This window comes from Pagrus pagrus, assembly GCF_965226575.1.
Source record: "Pagrus pagrus genome assembly, chromosome: 2".
Taxonomy (NCBI): Eukaryota; Metazoa; Chordata; class Actinopteri; order Spariformes; family Sparidae; genus Pagrus; species Pagrus pagrus.
The window spans coordinates 23,874,808-23,891,822 of record NC_140186.1 but is presented as its reverse complement, the minus strand read 5'-3'; the positions used below and the strand labels follow the sequence as shown (position 1 = coordinate 23,891,822).

The 17,015-nt window shown below is 41.1% G+C and overlaps 2 protein-coding genes across 2 annotated transcripts; one reads left to right on the top strand and one right to left on the bottom strand.

Annotated features, from left to right (window-relative positions):
- Nucleotides 1-1,047: 1,047 nt before the first annotated feature.
- LOC311271235 (TNF superfamily member 14) lies at nt 1,048-5,165 on the top strand. Its single transcript, XM_084376833.1, has 8 exons — nt 1,048-1,137; nt 1,250-1,338; nt 2,264-2,511; nt 3,763-3,813; nt 3,905-3,938; nt 4,202-4,273; nt 4,389-4,626; nt 4,785-5,165. The coding sequence occupies exons 3-8, from the start codon at nt 2,299-2,301 to the stop codon at nt 4,969-4,971; spliced, it is 795 nt and encodes a 264-aa protein (XP_084232959.1). The 5' UTR covers nt 1,048-1,137; nt 1,250-1,338; nt 2,264-2,298; the 3' UTR covers nt 4,972-5,165.
- Nucleotides 5,166-8,599: 3,434 nt separating this feature from the next.
- On the bottom strand, nt 8,600-10,732 carry LOC311264473 (uncharacterized protein). The gene is made up of 3 exons (XM_084365356.1): nt 10,315-10,732; nt 10,169-10,202; nt 8,600-9,797 (listed from the first exon to the last, which is right to left on the bottom strand). The coding sequence occupies exons 1-3, from the start codon at nt 10,534-10,536 to the stop codon at nt 9,415-9,417; spliced, it is 639 nt and encodes a 212-aa protein (XP_084221482.1). The 5' UTR covers nt 10,537-10,732; the 3' UTR covers nt 8,600-9,414.
- Between the last annotated feature and the right edge of the window lie 6,283 nt (nt 10,733-17,015).

Sequence of the window (17,015 nt, the reverse complement as noted above, 5' to 3'; positions counted from 1 at the left end):
TATCTGCTGAAGAGATGTCTGCCTTATCGACAGGATATAGGAACTAGATCGGACTCGGCTTGTGGTGTTCAAAGCTCAGAAGAAAGACATTGGACAAACTCAAAAGTGATTTCTCTTTCCCAGAAATCACAACCTGGTTACTCACGATAATCCAGATGGCAGAACTGTTTTCTACACAGCACACAAATCAACACACAGACGGAAACGTGTATCTGCTCATGGACGAGAGGTAGGTGACTAGCTAGAGAAGGCTGACTTCCATCAATATCTCCAAAACTCTCCAACCAAAACGGTCTCAAGGGATAGATAACACTGCAAGTAAGGGGGAAAATGTGTTTTTGATCACTCCCTGTAAAGTGAAGCAACTCTTGAACAAAGCAGTGTTTGCGTAGAACAAAGACCTTAAAGTACACCTTCATCGCCAGTTACCGAAAGTTGTTCTGATTAGGTGATGAGTTTGACTAATTATAATTGAAGCAACATGTGCAAATGAATGAGCAAGAAGCAGCCACATGGTAGAGGAAGCGAATACTCAGTATGCAATAAAGTGCAGTTGAATCAGACTGTGGGTGATAGCTGCAGCCGAGGGTAGCGGTCAAAAGTACAGATGAATTTTGGTGAAGTTAATAGCCTGTTCCGCCCAAACTCAACCTCTAAAACCGTCTCTGCTGTTATTAACATCACAACGCACTTTTCCACATAAATGAGAATGTGGCTCAACTTGACAAAACAATTGTGTAAGTTTCTCAGAAACTGCACGGCCAAAACAGCTACAGCAACAGCAACAGCAACAGACACTGACAAAACAAACGAAAAGTGATCAGCAGAACACGAGACACGCAGAGTGAACAAATTGAAGAGAGAGGAAGTGTCAGCTGAGGGACGATAACTATATTCAGTAGTTGTAGGGAGTGTCCCACACACACTCACACGCACACTACTCACTCTCTTTCGCTCTGTATCTATCTCTCTCTCTAACCCTCTTCCCCATGTCATCTTCATTTCCTCCTTACATGCGCTGGCTCGAAAAAAAAAGCAATATTAGTGATAGTTGACAGCAGGCAAGCAGACGCAAGAGGTGAGGGAGTGAAGAGATCTGTAACTCGGTGCAGGCAGAGGATTTTCTTCTCTCAGAAGGTGAGACATCTGGAGGAGAAGTCGTAGTGGACAGTGGTATCTCAGAGAATGCTATTAATGTTCTTCTTATTATTATTTTTAATCATGTTTTTTTTGTCATTCAATGTCCCAGAGGAGCGTCAGAGGTGTGAGAAGTGCCCGTGCTGCTGGATGGTTGACTGAGCTCTGGCACTAAACATCTTGTGCACATTTAAATCCAAGGTAATCACTGCCTCTCTGAACTGCCTTGAACAATAAGAATAGGACATTTGGCTTTGATTCATTGGACCGGTTGAGGCATTCTCTCCTTGTGCGCTTGCAGTAGTCAGGGTATGTTGAAATCCCTTTTGTTTCCCAGAAGCTGGTTGCGTTGCATCTACCCACTGTGAGCAGATGATACAGTGAGGTCACATCTGTACTTCTGCTGACTGTGTGTCTCATGTCTGCTTCTGTCTGCCTATTTATTTGCTTTTTCTAATCTCTCCAATCAACCCAGCATTACAGCACTTCCTCAAATGGTGATGGATTATGTACATGATTCAATTTGTTGAGTGTTGAATGTTGAGTTTCAAATGGAAAATGATGTGCCTATGTGCATAAATCCTGTGGATTATTCTTCATCAACATTTCATGAATTGATTTTTATTGACACATCATGAAAATCATTGTCTTTACCTGCAGCTAGACAGGTGGCATGTAAACAAAGTAAAACAGTATGAAATTGTGTTGTATTTTAAGGTTAGTTAGTTTGTTTATTCAGTGTATTCAGTCATGAAAACAAGAGATTTTTTTGTTTGTTTAGGCATAAAAAATCAGTCAATGAAGATCTCTCTCTTCTGATTAAAACTACATAGTGCACCAAACTGTTTTTGTTGCCTCGACCTAACCACAGGCTTGATTTGATTGGATTCTGGCGTGACGGTCCTGGACTATGTCCCCCAGCCTCCTCACTGTGACTCCATCTTGGTTAAAAATGTTGTGATTCATTCACTCAAAAATAGCGTGGTGCTGGCACGTGCTGAGAGTCAAGAAAACAATATCAAATCTGTGTCCATGTCCACGAATCCTGTTGATTGGATTTTTGATTTGTGTTTTTTTGATTTACCTAACCCTAAACCCTGTCTCTTTCCCTCCCTCGCCACATCAGGCCCTTTGTCCTTTAGCCTTCAGGCCCCAGGTGGAATGCAATCTGGTGTGATGGCTGAGGGTGGCGTGGGTACGTGTCCCCAGGTGTTTGTGGTTGACAGCCAGGCCAACTACGACTCCGTGCCCAGCGGAAAGACACCGAGGTGGGCGAGAGTCGGCCAAAAGTTTCTTCTCCTGCTGATAGGACTCACCATGTTGGGACTTGTTGTCGAAGGATGTTTAATCTACAATCTGTATAAAAAAACAGAGGTGAGACTAATGTCTGATGTCTGATGTGTCTGTGTCTGTGTCTGTGTGTGTGTGTGTGTGTGTGTGTGTGTGTGTGTGTGTGTGTGCAGGGCTAGGTCGCGGGGCTTGGAGCACGTGGAAATTCCTTTTCTCTAGAATTTCCCTACTTTCTCTACGTCATAACCAGACTCCATACAAGCGGAGAGTTAAACACATTTGTATTGGGGTCATCACTTGCCTTTTAAATGACAGGTCTGTGACAAATGGACTCATTCTCTAGTTCTACTTCCCTTTCCTTTTGCTCTCAAATGCAAACCCACAGTATAACTTCACTTCTCTAAGACAGTTTCATAATGATGTAAACACACACCAGCCTCTCTGTGCTTTACACTCTGCATGTTATGTAATATGTCATTTAAAAATTGAACCTGAGAGACTATGCAATGCCGTGTTTTATTGAGAATAACAAAGAGAGTAATAGACCTTTACCAGCTACAGGGAGAGAGTTGGCATGTAGCATACAAAACAACTTAAATGTATTTAAAAAAAAATTTAAATGTTTTTTTCTGTTTAAGGTTTGAAATTAAGGGCCTCGATGTTTGTTGTTATGCCCAGTGGTGGAAAGATTACTGAAAATCTGTACTCAAGTATAAGCACAGTTACATTACTGAAATATCACTCAATTACAAGTAGAACCTCCCGTATAAAACTAATACTTGCAAGGTGCAACAAGGTGCAATGTAAGAATTGGTCACCACTCATTCATAACAAAACTATTCGGGAACAGAATATGACGTGAGTAGCTGCTGCTAACTGTAGCTGCCATTAAATAGGTAGGTAGGCAGGTAGATAGGTAGGTACTGTAGGTATGTCGGTAGCTGTTATTAGTTACCTCCACCTCTGGTTATACGAAATCACAATATGCCAGGCCTATAGTTGTCCTCTGAGTTGTCCAGCATAAATACAATGTCTAACCCATTAACATTTTCTGGTTTTAAAATCTGGCCAAACTTTTTTTCTTTATATGTATTGTTAAATGAAAGTGTTAAGGTGTTTGTATGTATGTATGCTAGATGTATGAATATTTTCACACGTCCACTCCTCTACATGGACATTTCGATTGGTTTCCCCAAAGCACATCACTTCCTGTTCTTACACGTTCTTGAACTTTTGACATCTTGCCTAAAAACACCCACAGATTTTTCTCCAGTGAGCTCAATATTTATTTCTCCCTCTCTTTTTTGCTTCCTCTCCCTGCATGTCCTCTGTAAGCCTCATCCTCTCTGCCAGAACGTGTCCAATCCCCAAACATCCCAGCAGAAGGTAATTGTGGGTGTACAATATCCATGTCTTATACAGGTTATGGCTGGTTGTTTGTTGGAGCTTTGAGGTTTAACTCTTTTTTTCTGTTCAGGATGGGACCATAATGGGTCAAGAACAACCTAAAGGTATTGAGTTACTCTCTTTTGCCATGTTGTCTGTGAAGATCAACCACATATGTGCAATATTTAGCCGCTGTCAACAGCTAAGATGATTTGACTACAAGATACAATGTTAAAAATAAAATGACAGCTTTATAAGGACCTTTTTTTTTTTTGAGAACTTCAGAGCTCAAAACACATGGAAAACCTCATGTGTGAGTTCAAATGTGAACTGATATTTATTCTAACTACTGATTGACTGATTGATCTAATCCTGCTTTCTTGAACAGAGTCCAATGATATTCCCTCAGTGCAACCATATACAGAGCAAGACCAAAAGAGGCCTTTCGCTCAGCTGATAGGTTGGAGACCCCATAATACTCAAACCTAAATATTCTATATCTCAGTGTTTCATCTGAACTCATGTTTTGTGTTCTTTTGATTCACTTCCCCTCTTCTTTCTCATCTTTTTCCCAGGCTCCAAGAATCCTGCAGGAGACAACAACGTGGTGCAGTGGATACATAGAGGTGGCGAAGCTGTCACCCACAACATGGGCTACAACAATGGTCGGTTGTTGGTCAATAAGGACGGTTACTACTACCTCTACTCAAAAGTGACAATAAATGCTGCAGGGGATTGTTTGCTTATCCAGCACAAGGTGATGAAAGACACCCAGGCCTATGGCAGGCCTATAGAACTTATGAAATCAAAAAGGTTAGTCAATGTGCCACGCCTTGCTTCCTTCCTCTGTCGCAGTGCTTTTCTGAGCGCAACCTGTTTGTATCTTCGCTTCTGTGTGTTTAAATGAAAGTGCTGTCTTCGTTACGTTGTGGTGAGTTCGCTTTGTGACATCTTGTACATGTTTCCTCTAGTTTCCGCTGCCCGAAACCTTCAAGTGAAATGACTACAGAGGTAGGGGAGGACCTGTGGAACAGTTTCCTCTCTGGGATCTTCCAGCTGCAGATCGGAGATCAAATTTTTGTCACATTGGATGATATACAGAAGATCCGCCCAGGAACTACTGAAAACCTGATGGGTGCCTTTATGATATCTCCTTAGAGGCAAACACCTCTGTTCCACATTGTGATCAGATTCTATGTCTCTGTGTTAATTGACACCATATATTGTGGTGAATTGTATATTTCTAATATATGTGATATATATATGATTTAAATTATACCGTACTCGATGAATGTATTTGAATTACTTATGAAAAAGCAACAAATGGTTGTGATATCATAAAAAGTACCTGATATTCAGGTTATATAATCCTACTTGATGATTGTTATATATTTTGTTGTGTGAATAAAATGCTGTTTCTTATCAAACAAAAATATGAGGTAGCGTCAGTTCCTGATAAGATTGTAACTTGCTCACAAAATACACCATGCATACACAGACAAGACTGTTTGGAACCAGCTTGGATACCATCAGCACACTGAGACAAACCACAGAATTGCAACATGCATAGCTCAATAAGTTGCATCGCATAAGCTGCAGGTTTATCAGTTCACAACAAACACAAACACCTGCAAAGCTGTGTGTGTTTGTGTGTGTGTGAATAGCAGGATGTGGTTGAGTGAGGATGCACCGAGGAGAGGATAGAGGGGAAGACTACTGAGGTTGCTGTGGCTGACTCAGCTCTTCTCACTGTGTACAGGGGAAAGTTTTGCAAAAAGTGCAATGTGTGAAATGGAAAAAAAAAAAAGACAAAGAGTGTTAAGTAGAAACAAGTAAGGCGAGTTCGGCAACCAACGAGGGAATTCTGCCAGGGAATTACGGTGGAAAAAGAGGCGAAACAAGAAGCAACGGGTGCATGAGAACAGTGTGAAAACAGGAAACCTTGTAGACAGGTAGACAGACAGGTAACCAAATCACCACTGAGACGGAACAGGGGAGTGGAAAGACTGACCTCAGATGAAGCTGAAATATTTGGGTCATTTCCTGAAGACACAGATAAACATCTGTGTATCTGATACAAACACATTATAATACACTTGCGGCTTGAGCATGAATGCTTTGTGCAGAAAAACACTTCATGTAATTGCACCGTTAGATTAGTGTATTGCATATATTTGCTCAAGCACATTGTGTTTTTACTCCATTAGATTCATTTGACAACTATGCTTAAGATTAAGATTTTACAACATTACACATATTCAGCCTTTAAAATATGATGCATCGTTCTTAATTAAACTACCCAACAGTATAAACTCGACCGAGCTGCAACATTAAAAGGCTGCTTACACATTAATGCATCAGCATAAATATACATCATTTACACAACAAATGCAGTCTGAAAGAGGCCGTCCGGCAAAATAAATGTCTACTTTTGAGCTCTAGTACAATACGTGCCCGTCTCATTTAACACACACACAAACTACTGATCTACAGGTGGCAATGTGTCGGCAAAGAATGTAAGAAGAATGAATTTAAACAATGCAGATTGCAAATATTTTATGCATCTTTAAATTTGCCTTGTGCGGTTATCGTGTTAACAAATTAAAGCAACATTAGGTTACGTTTTTACCTTAAAATAACAGCTCACGTTGATGGTACAGTGTCTTGTAACAGGGAGAATGGTGTCTGTCTCAGCCACTCGCCCCCCAGTCACTTGTTTCTGCACTGTCACTTCAGTGAGAGGGGAGGATCACAGCGTTACATACATGTTTACTTCAACATACAAGTATTCAACACACAACATTGTCATGACGTAATGAAAATAAAATGACAGCTTTATAAGGACCTTTTTTTTTTGAGAACTTCAGAGCTCAAAACACATGGAGAACCTCATGTGTGAGTTCAAATGTGAACTCACACATGAGAATATATTTATTGTAACTACTGATTGACTGATTGATCTAATCCTGCTTTCTTGAACAGAGTCCAATGATATTCCCTCAGTGCGACCACATACAGAGCAAGACCAAAAGAGGCCTTTCGCTCAGCTGATAGGTTGGAGACCCCATAATACTCAAACCTAATTTGGGTGCTTGAACACCCTTGGGCAGCAGTTAACACAATAATGGGGTATATCAACTTGTGAGTTGGTATGGTGAACTTTTCCACAAACAGTTGTTTATTTACACATCCAGAGGTTACATAGCAACACTATCGTTTACTTGGAGTTGTGTCTACCAGTTAAATTTAAAGGTCATATTGATAATGTTTTTATGTGTAAGAATTACTGGTTGGTCCCAACTTCTGAGAAGGTTTGTGAGCCAATAGTATTACGCCATAAGTAGTTGCAAGAAAGAAAAAAAGAAAAGAAAAAAAAGAAAAGTAAAAATGGCTGATTTCTACAGCGCCGAGCATACTGTACTGCCCCAACATTTGCTAGCTTAGCAAAGTAAGCTACTTAGTGTTTCCATTGTAAGTAATCATTGCATTCACGTCACAACACTGCTGTTGTTCAAATTATCTGCCTCCTCAAGTGGTTGGCAGCTTGTTTCACAAGCTAACATTGCTAACTTCAGCTAGCTAACATTAGAAAAGCTCCTTGCATTGGAAGGGGGGAGATGAAGTATCATATTTAGTTATCAGTAACACTTTTAAGTCCGATATTCACTCTCTTTTAGCTCTGATTTGGGTATCTATCAATTGACAGAGGGACATTTCAGCCTCTTTAGCTTCTGAATGCTGCACATTGTTCACCAGCTACACTCTTTGAATCATAGACCCTCAAGGAGCCCTGGGAATATTTAAGGAACCTTGCTCGCTTGCAGGGTTCCTGGAGAAACCTTTAATGGCTACATTTGCAAAATGTATTAGAATTTTTCCCCAACTTTTCATGCCCCTGAAACTGGTTCTGCATGCAAGATTTAGTCAGCAATGCAGTTTAGTGTGAGCTTTCAACAAACCTTAAAATATCCCATATCTGTCATATATTACTAATTGTGCTTAACTTTTAACTAAGTGATGGGAATTGCACAATTTATTGGTGACTAGTCATTAAGTGAGCCTGTCTGCTGTTGGGTGCTGAGCAGGTAGCGGGGCTTTTTCTCTGACAACAGCTGCCTGCTGTGGCTGAAAACGACACTATGAGGGCACCGAGTGCACCAAACCAGTAAAGCCGTGGGGCGGTCGGCTAAAAGATGAGCTGCTGTGAGCTCAATTAAAACCAAAGGCGGATGCAGATTTGACTGACACTTCACATTTTCATTTGATAAATTGTTATTGTTAAAATATTTATTCTTGCAACTTTCAGTAAAGGATCTAAACCCATCTGTTAGGACTGATGTGTAGTTTTGGACATAAATAATGAATTGTATTTTGCTTATGTGTTGTTCATTTGGGGAATCACTGATTATGAAGAAAGAGTGGCCATAAAAAAACGAAAGAATAATGTTTAAAAATCGCACTCAGCATTTCCTTTCAGGCTCCAATATTTGCCCTCTGCTTCGCTTGTGCGCTTACAAAATGAAAGCCGTAACTCGTATTTCATAAGAGGAGGTAAGACTTGTTTTCACCGACATCAGCACCTTTGGTTTATACATCACATGAGTTGTAATTGTGTTTGTTTGCTGGCCCACAGTTTTTTTTTCTAAACCACACTTTATGGTAAATAAACAGGAAGTGATGTACACACAGTTCCCGGTATTGGCTGCGCAACAGCAGAGAACTTTCCTCTACCAACTCTTCACATTCCACGTGAAACTTTGTCACAATCACTCTCACACTCGTCATCTCAGTGTTCACAGAATCCATGTTTAATATGGATAACAATGAAATACATTCAACAATATGTAGTTCGTCCATAGGACTTACATGAGTCCACATATTAAAGATATTCAGTCATTCTCGTCATGTTTTTGATTACAGAAGGATCATTGTCTAGGAGCTTGTTTCTGTAAGTGTTACTCATAACTGTTTTTCATAATTTGCCAGACAAGATTGAATGACTCAACTTACATACACTTGTTGTTTAGTCGAGAGGACTTAATGAGGTCCTTGTTGAGCTTGTTGCGGTTACGGAGCAGGATCACATAAATTTGTAAGCTGTGACTTTAGGCCCTGAGCCATTTATAAAATGAAGACAGAGCTATAATAAAATCGTATTTAACACAATGCAGGCTGATTGAACTTGCCGTATATTGCACATCAACACTAATGTAGTGATAGCTACATCAAAATACACATTATTATAAATAGAATATAAATAGTTCAATTTCAGTAAATAAATATATCATACACAGAGTAACAGTATACAGTATATACGTATTTATACAGAAGGAGGTGAGTGTCTTGTCTTTTCCGTATGCTGTTTGCATTGTCATAAATGCAACTTCTCCTCAGACTCCACTTTAAAATCCTGCTGAGCTTCATCGTCTTCGAAGTTCAGTTTGCAAGAACTTTCATAATAGCTTTAAAATGTCTCCAGCGCCCATTTCCCCCGACTCGGCCTTGAAGAAACCACAAACCGGTGTTGCTTTTCGGTGACGACCCACAAGTTCAAGGGCTGATCTGCCTCTTCATGGAAGCAGCAACACGACAGTGTCCACATTAGTCCACAAGAAACATCCCCAACCCCGAGCTGTTCATCTCCACTCTCCAGTACTGCAGTTCCTTTGGTGCAGTCATCTTAGTAACCAGTCCCTCCTCGTTTATCGGGCTCACTGTCCAGCACTTCTTGCTCACAGGTGTTGCATCTGCCTTCTCAGGAAGCTCCACTTCACAGGTGAGCTTATCGCCCACCTTCACTCTGAGGACACCTGCCTTACACCTGAAGGTGCAGGTGAGGTTGAGATCAATGTATATGAAGTAAGTCCCCGCCTGTTGGGGCTTCAGAGATTGCTGATCTTGGTCAAACACATAGTTGCTTCCCACAGAGTCGCCAGGACCGTACTGTACTGGAGCCCAGTGCATGGTGAAGTTGTTTACATCGCCTGCAGGAGGAGACAAAACACGTGTAATTTAGATGGTGTTTACACAGGGCAAGCTTGTCTGATAATTCCTGTCAGATGTTGTCTGGCTTTCAGTCTGAAAATTCGGCAGAGCTACAAGTAACTCTACTTTTAAAGTCATCAAAGCGATACAGAAGAAGGATCTTTAGGCCACATCTTTAAAGTGTGTCCATGAGGAGGGAAAAAGACTCCACTTAATAGAAGAAAACATCATCTAACTACTCTTATTTATTTATTTATTTATTTATTTATTTATGTATTAATAAATAAATAAAACAATTAGCATGTTTTTGTGACTCTGTCCCTAATCATTTGTGTTATATGCCTGCTATAACAAATAAAAACAGACATACCTGAGGCGGCTTGTAGGTAGACAAATTTCTGCATCTGTTCACAAAAGAGAAAAAGATGAAGAGGGTTAAAATGTGCACAGAACACGGGTCCAACTTGAAAAGCAGAGCCAGAGACTTTTTTCACGAGCAACAGTCACTTTGTTTACCTTGTATCCTGAAATCGGCGCGTCTCCTGTCAGATGTGACGTCCCAACCTGTAGGGAGCGACCCGGGGAGTTCAGTTTGGACCTGAGCTCCATCACAACGATCGCCCCGCCGAAAGCCACAGCTGTCACCGCCACGAACAGAAAGGTGATGGACGCGACGAGGAAAGCGTCCAGGCAGCCTCTCCGCCGGCGGCCGCTCTTCTGGAGAGACTCAACGTCCATTTCTTTACTCTTGATGTCCGAAGGGTGCCTCGCCGTCCACTTGTCAAGGGCTTCAAGTGCAAATGCAAGTCGTGGGAGTCGTACGGCTCCAGGTGTTTGACCTCCACGAGTTAGTCCTCTTATTGTCACACAGCCCGGTCCGCGGCTTCAGGTGAATGTCGCGACTCTGAGGACCATGGTGGCTTTTTATACCCTACTATGCACATAGTTTCATACAGGGAGGAAAAACGCGGAAGTCATGGATTTCCCTCTCGCCTCCTCACACACGCCCCCCTCCTTCGCCGCGTGTTCACGAGGTGAGAAAACGAGACTTTCCGCGGCGCTGCCTGCTGTTGCGCAAGTGCGCCCGAGAAGACAGCGAGTGCGGGTGGAAATCGAAAGGGACAGACGGCGGCGCGCTGCCTCCATCCTCACTACGTTCCGAGACACTGTCTGACAGAGAGCGCATCTTCCCACTCAGGGCTGGCAGAAGCGGCACAGTGGAGATAATGATAGGCTGAAGAAGCTCTAGGTGAATGTGGACCTGGCTGTGCCATTTGAAAAGCATCCTTTGGCAAGTACAAGTAGGGCTGGGTGTGGCGTGTGTTGGGAGCGTGGAGGCTACAGTATTTCATCATCACCCAAAAATAAAGGCCACAGCGTCATCGAGCAGGTTCATGTACCTGGCGCAATTCTGGCACAGCCACGCGCCAGCGCGGCTCATTATCCAATCAGAAAGTGAGTCTGCTCTCACCTTAGATGGGAATGCTCACAGGTATCAAAATAGCCAGACTTCCTTGAGGGAACATGTTTCGGGTATTGCTCAAACACTGAAAAGATTGCACACTCAATGGTAACAATGATGGATATGTTGCCTTCAACGTGTGTGGGAGAGAGAGGGGTGGTGCCGGAGAGGGAAAGGGAGGGGAGGGAGTCTTTTCTTCACTCTTTTATGGTAGAACCTAAGACTTTTATGTGCTGCATCATGGAAAATAAGCATCCGGTGTTGCACAAGTCCCTCCAACTTTATGGATGCCAGAAAAGTAATTAAACTGTAACAGGCCTATCTGTTGAGGGGAGGACACCGCCCACAGTGTTTACCAAATGCTCACAAAGTCAACCCACTGCCATCCTGTATTGAACTGTTCTGTGTTGTGTTTGTTCAAGTGGTGTCATGGTACAGATGTTTGAGCTATTTTAGGATGGCAGGAAGTGGGTTTTGTCTTGGAGGTGGGGGGTCGGAGTGTGTAGGTGTAGAGAGCCAAAGTCATGTCTCTTCCGGTTTCCCTATATGACCTTATTTTGGAAAAATATGTATGGTAGTGAACGGAGAGAGACCAAAAAAAGAGATCATTTTTCAACTTGAGAAAGTTGCAGTTTGTCATAAAACTAATGAAATATAAGACAGTGAAAACACGTAATTATAAAGACTACACAGCCAACAGTCGCCTTAGTGACGTCGTCTCATTGAGCGGTCACCAAAACCTTAAGTCACTTAAACCTTGTAGAGCTGGTCCTGTATACTAGTTTGGTCGCTGAACTGATGAACTTTCCTTTCACATAGCTGCCATTTATGGCCAGAGTTAGGTCCTCGGGGTCCTCGGCGTCCCCCCTGCCGTGCATGTTTTAGGATGTTTCCCTGCCCCAACATGACTGATTCAAATGAATTTGGTAGTTATCAGGCTTCAGCAGAGCTTGATGACAAGTTGACCATTTAAGGACTAGGGATTGAAGACCACTGACTTAGCTGACTTATTATTTTCACGTTTTAAGAAAGAAAAAAAAAACAGTTTTCTGGTGCAGTTTGATTAGGTTTAGACAACAAAATACATGGTTGGGGTTAGGAAAAGTTCATGGTTTGGGTTCAAATACACACATCTTCACCACATGTTAGAAAAGCTAACTTCTCCCATGTGCTTATTTTTCGGGGACAAAGCTGTGACCTTGACCATGAAAAAATTAGATTGGTCAGCTGCAGTCAAGAGAATTCTTGACAATACAGCATTCATTGTTTAGGAATGTCCTTTGTGACACTGCTCATGTGCACAAAGATTAAAACATAAAGAAATGTTTTTTCAACATGACTGGTAACACAAGGCTCTATCACACAACATCAGCGTTGGATGCTCTTCCGGCTGAATGGCTGCTATGGAAGTCATAGTGAAGGTATTGGCAGTCATGGTTGAAGTAGCAGAATGATTCTCATCTTCATCTGGTGTCTGGTGCACAGCGTGGCTGTAGACTGTTTGTCTTGTTAATCAGTGTTTGGTTCCGTGCAGGCATCGGCAGTGAGTGAGGTTAAGATATGATAAAATTCGAGGTAAGTGGGAGATAGTTTGAGATAAGAAGTGAGATAAGATTTAAGTCGTAAATGCAAAGATAAATCAATGCATCTCGAGTCTAAAAGTGTCTTCCAGGCGAGCATGATTGGTGATTTTTACTGTGAGAGACAGTAAGTCATGACTTGATCAGCAGTGTTACTGTACAACGGGTGTAACTACTGGCGAGGGCTTTCCCTCCTGGTCCATATAGCCCTGACCTCCCACAGGAGAGTTTACACTGGGATTTATGGTAATTGCTCTCAGATGCTCACTGCTGATCAAAACAATCAGCTGATCAGATCCGCACAGTTTGCAAAGATGGAACTGTCACGGGAATGTTTGTGGTTGTTACTGAAAGGGAAGTGCTTTGTTATTTAAAGATAGACGAAAGACTGGAAGTGACTGTCACTGGCAAAGGTTCAGAGCTATGTTTAGGCTAACCGTTAACTGGGCAACATGGGAAGCTTGATGTAGTGAAGCTGACACAAAAAGCCAGAGGCGCAGATCACGGGTGTGTCGATCTGATGGTTTTCACAGTCCGGCAGCTACACGCATACTTTACTTATCAAATAAAAGAGAAATGTCCCACACTTCAACCCACAAAGCAACGTTACATGACCAAACAACAGTAATGTGGTAACTTGTAGTGTCTTTGGCAACTGATGTCTGTCATGTCATGTCATGTCTGTCCTACCGACTGTTCATCACATTTCTGCCTGAAAAACAGCGTCTGTCCCCAGCAGCAGAGCCAGGCCAGTTGAATGCCGGTTATTATGTGACGCGATTTTGAGCAAAAAACTTTTAACTTGTCATGTCTTTGTCTCCTTCCACTACTGTGTTGTTGTAGTTGCTGTCGCTGGCAAAACTTGTATTGAAAAAAAGTCACCACGACGGTCAGCCCTCCTGACCGAGACTTCAGTGAACTCTCCCCCTGGAAAAACAGCATCCCTCCCCGCGAGTGAGAGCCAGACAGGGTCCACTGTTTACCGATGGTGATTATGTGATTATGTAATATAGAGCAAAAACATAACTTTGACACTTTCCAGGATGCATTGTGGGTCAGGATCTCAATCACAACACATTATCACAGCATCTATATGATTATAAACAGTCGGCAGATACATGTTTAGATTAACAGGTGGAAACCGGAGGAAAAAAAACACAGATCTCACCGCCATGATGTGTACCGTCACACCTCTTTTGGTTTCGCAGCACCTTTGTTTGGTCAGTATGAACAAACAAAGGCGGAGAAAAGGCGAGCCTTCACTGCGGCGATAATGCAGAGTCTGTGTGAAAAGCTCTTATGTCATGCGTTGTTGCAGTTGTTTGATGTTTGGCTATGTTGGTGAAGCTGTCAACTCGCTAGTTTCTGATCATAATCCAAATTAGCCTGTTTTGACAGAGGCTTATCCATTAGCATGTCATAGCAAGGTGGTGTTGTTTCCAGGTCCATGTTAGCTTTGCATTTCTACATATTGTTGCCTTAACCATGCCTTTAGCTTTACTATGGAAATCAACATAACCATTTTTGATTAAAATGTTCACATAGTCTTTTTATGGAAAATTCACAAAGCAGTATTTGCATATCATATTGCGTACGGTACATTTTAGCGATCTGTATGTGCGGATTGAGGTGGAGGACTAAGAATCAGTTGACCAAGTCAGCTCAGTTCTGCGTACAATGACCTCTAAATGTGAATACGACAGTCTCTGTAGATTGTTCATGTTTATTTGTTTGTCTTCAGTTTCCCCATCTTTGTCATTGTTGCATAGCCTACTGTATATATACGGTATATACATCGCTTCCAGTAACCAATGCTGCTGTAAATCAGGAAATCAATGAGCAACTTGCATTAATTGCAACATTTTTTTTCTGTGGTTTAGTCTGTGGCTCTTGAAATTGCAAAAGTCCTCTCCCAGTAAATAACATATTTTATTGTCTTTGTTGTAATTATATTATATCACTTAGCCTTTAAATAAATGTTCCATATTTTTCCATATGTAAATAAAAAGTTTGTTTTTATGAAAACCTGAAACAAGATACTTCCGAACAATGAGCTTAAAACTTTAATCCTCAGGCTGTTTAATCTAATTTGTTACAGTGTTCAAACAAAATAAACCAGCAAGTAATAAGTAAATCCCATAAAACATGCAGTTACAACAATTTGGAGCAAAATGGCAATAACTATAAAGATAAATGTCCTTCCCCACCCTTGCACAAGTAAATGTTATTATGATTTTGTTTAATTCTTTAGGAAGTAATTATTGCAATGAAATTTAACTGTAAAGGAAATAAATGATTAATGTATTATAATTGTTACATTTGCAAATAAACAAAGCATATAACAACAAAATACAGAATGAAACATCAATCCTTGAAAGTCATCCGCGTGTGAGTGATCAGACCGAGCGGGACCATGACCATGTTGCATTTTTGCCCAATGCAGAATAATAGATAAACAAAAATAATTCTTTATGCAGGATTTGTGAGTTGCTGTTGGTAAACACATCATTCAAAGTTGACCATCCCCTCCCCAGCCCACCAGTCAGACAAAGAGAGCAGCAGTGGTCGAGCAAGCTAGAGAGAGAATGAAGAGAAGGAGCGGCGTTAGCGAGAAAGTGGCAGTGAAATCAGAGTCATTAAACATTATTTTCTGACTTTTTTTCACAGCGGTTATGTTCAAAAGCACAAATAAACAGGCCAACACCTCCGACAGCTCTTCAGATGTTGATTTCGAAAGCAGCTGCAATGCACGCTTCATCCTGTTCTTTGTTAGCCTCTCTACCCTGCATGTGTGTGTGTGTTTGTGTGTGTAGCTCACCCCACCCGCAGTCAAACAGACACAGAGTAGAGTTGAAGACAGGAATTAGATAGCAATGTAACCTGGTTACGTTTTTATAGAGTGTGGACCTTGTGCTGTTATTTCCTGGGGGTTACACACCCACTGCTCCAAGGCCGACACCTGAAAACGTCCAGAACATAGCAAAATACTAAAAAAATAAGAAAATGCAGATAGGAGGCAGGGTCTCAGATACAGACGACACCACACACATTGTATGACATGGGTCATAAGTGATGGTTGAGGGGGATTTTTTTCAGAAAGTCTATGTCCTGTTTTTTTGTATGCTTTTTTTTTTATAAATGTATAAAATATACTATATTTGTGCTTGTGTAAATGTTTCATATGTATATTCTTTTTGTCCTTGCAAAATAATAATGCTCGTTTGGCTGCGTGTAAACTACGAATGAGAAATGCTACAAAGTTTATTAACATTTATATTTGAGTCTGTCAAGCAATATCAAAAGATGGAAAGTACATTTACTCATGTACTCTGCTTAAGTGCCTGGTATTGACATTGTATAGTATTAGAATTACAGTACATTTACTACATCACATGTAGCTTTAAATTCACCTCATTTATCTGAATACTTCTTTGACAACTATAGTCCATAATATTTTGATCAACTCTGACTTTAATCTCCAATCCAACGAAAGGGTACATTTTGAGCAGTTTGGCATCAGGTTAGGTTGCTCTAACTCCACCAGGCTCCCTGCCCTGCATGACCTGACACTGTCAATCAAACTGCACATCCTCCAAACCATTATGGATTTCATATTCATCCTCTGTTACAACTTTCTATGGATTTTGTAATGATCTCTTTTGAGGTTTCCTCTGGGTTTTTCCCTCCTGTGCTGAGGATTAAGGACTATTTTCTCCATCTTCTTAGACAGTTTTGCCTAGGTCAGGGTCCTTTGCTGTTTCAGGTCTACAAAGCACAGTGAGACATTGTTTGCGATATTTTAACATACATCACATGAATTGAGGATGTTCTTCCACTACATTAAAGGTGCACTATGTAGTTTTGGGGAAGAAATTTAAATCAGATGAGAAAGATCTCCATTGACTGATTTTTTATGCCTAGACAAACTAAATAAACAAACTCTGTTTGCTTTTCGTGACTGAATAAACAAACTGACCTTGGAGGACAATACACTTTCATACTGTTTTACTTTGTTTATATGTGGCGGACCCTGCCACCTTTCTAGCTTCAAACAGTGTTCGGGAACCTTATTTTCCTCTGAGAACAGCTTGTTGAAAAGTAAATATTTCTGAGTTTGTATTATTACCTCATCAATATTGCAAATATAAACATTTTGAGTTTGAATTTCTTCTCCA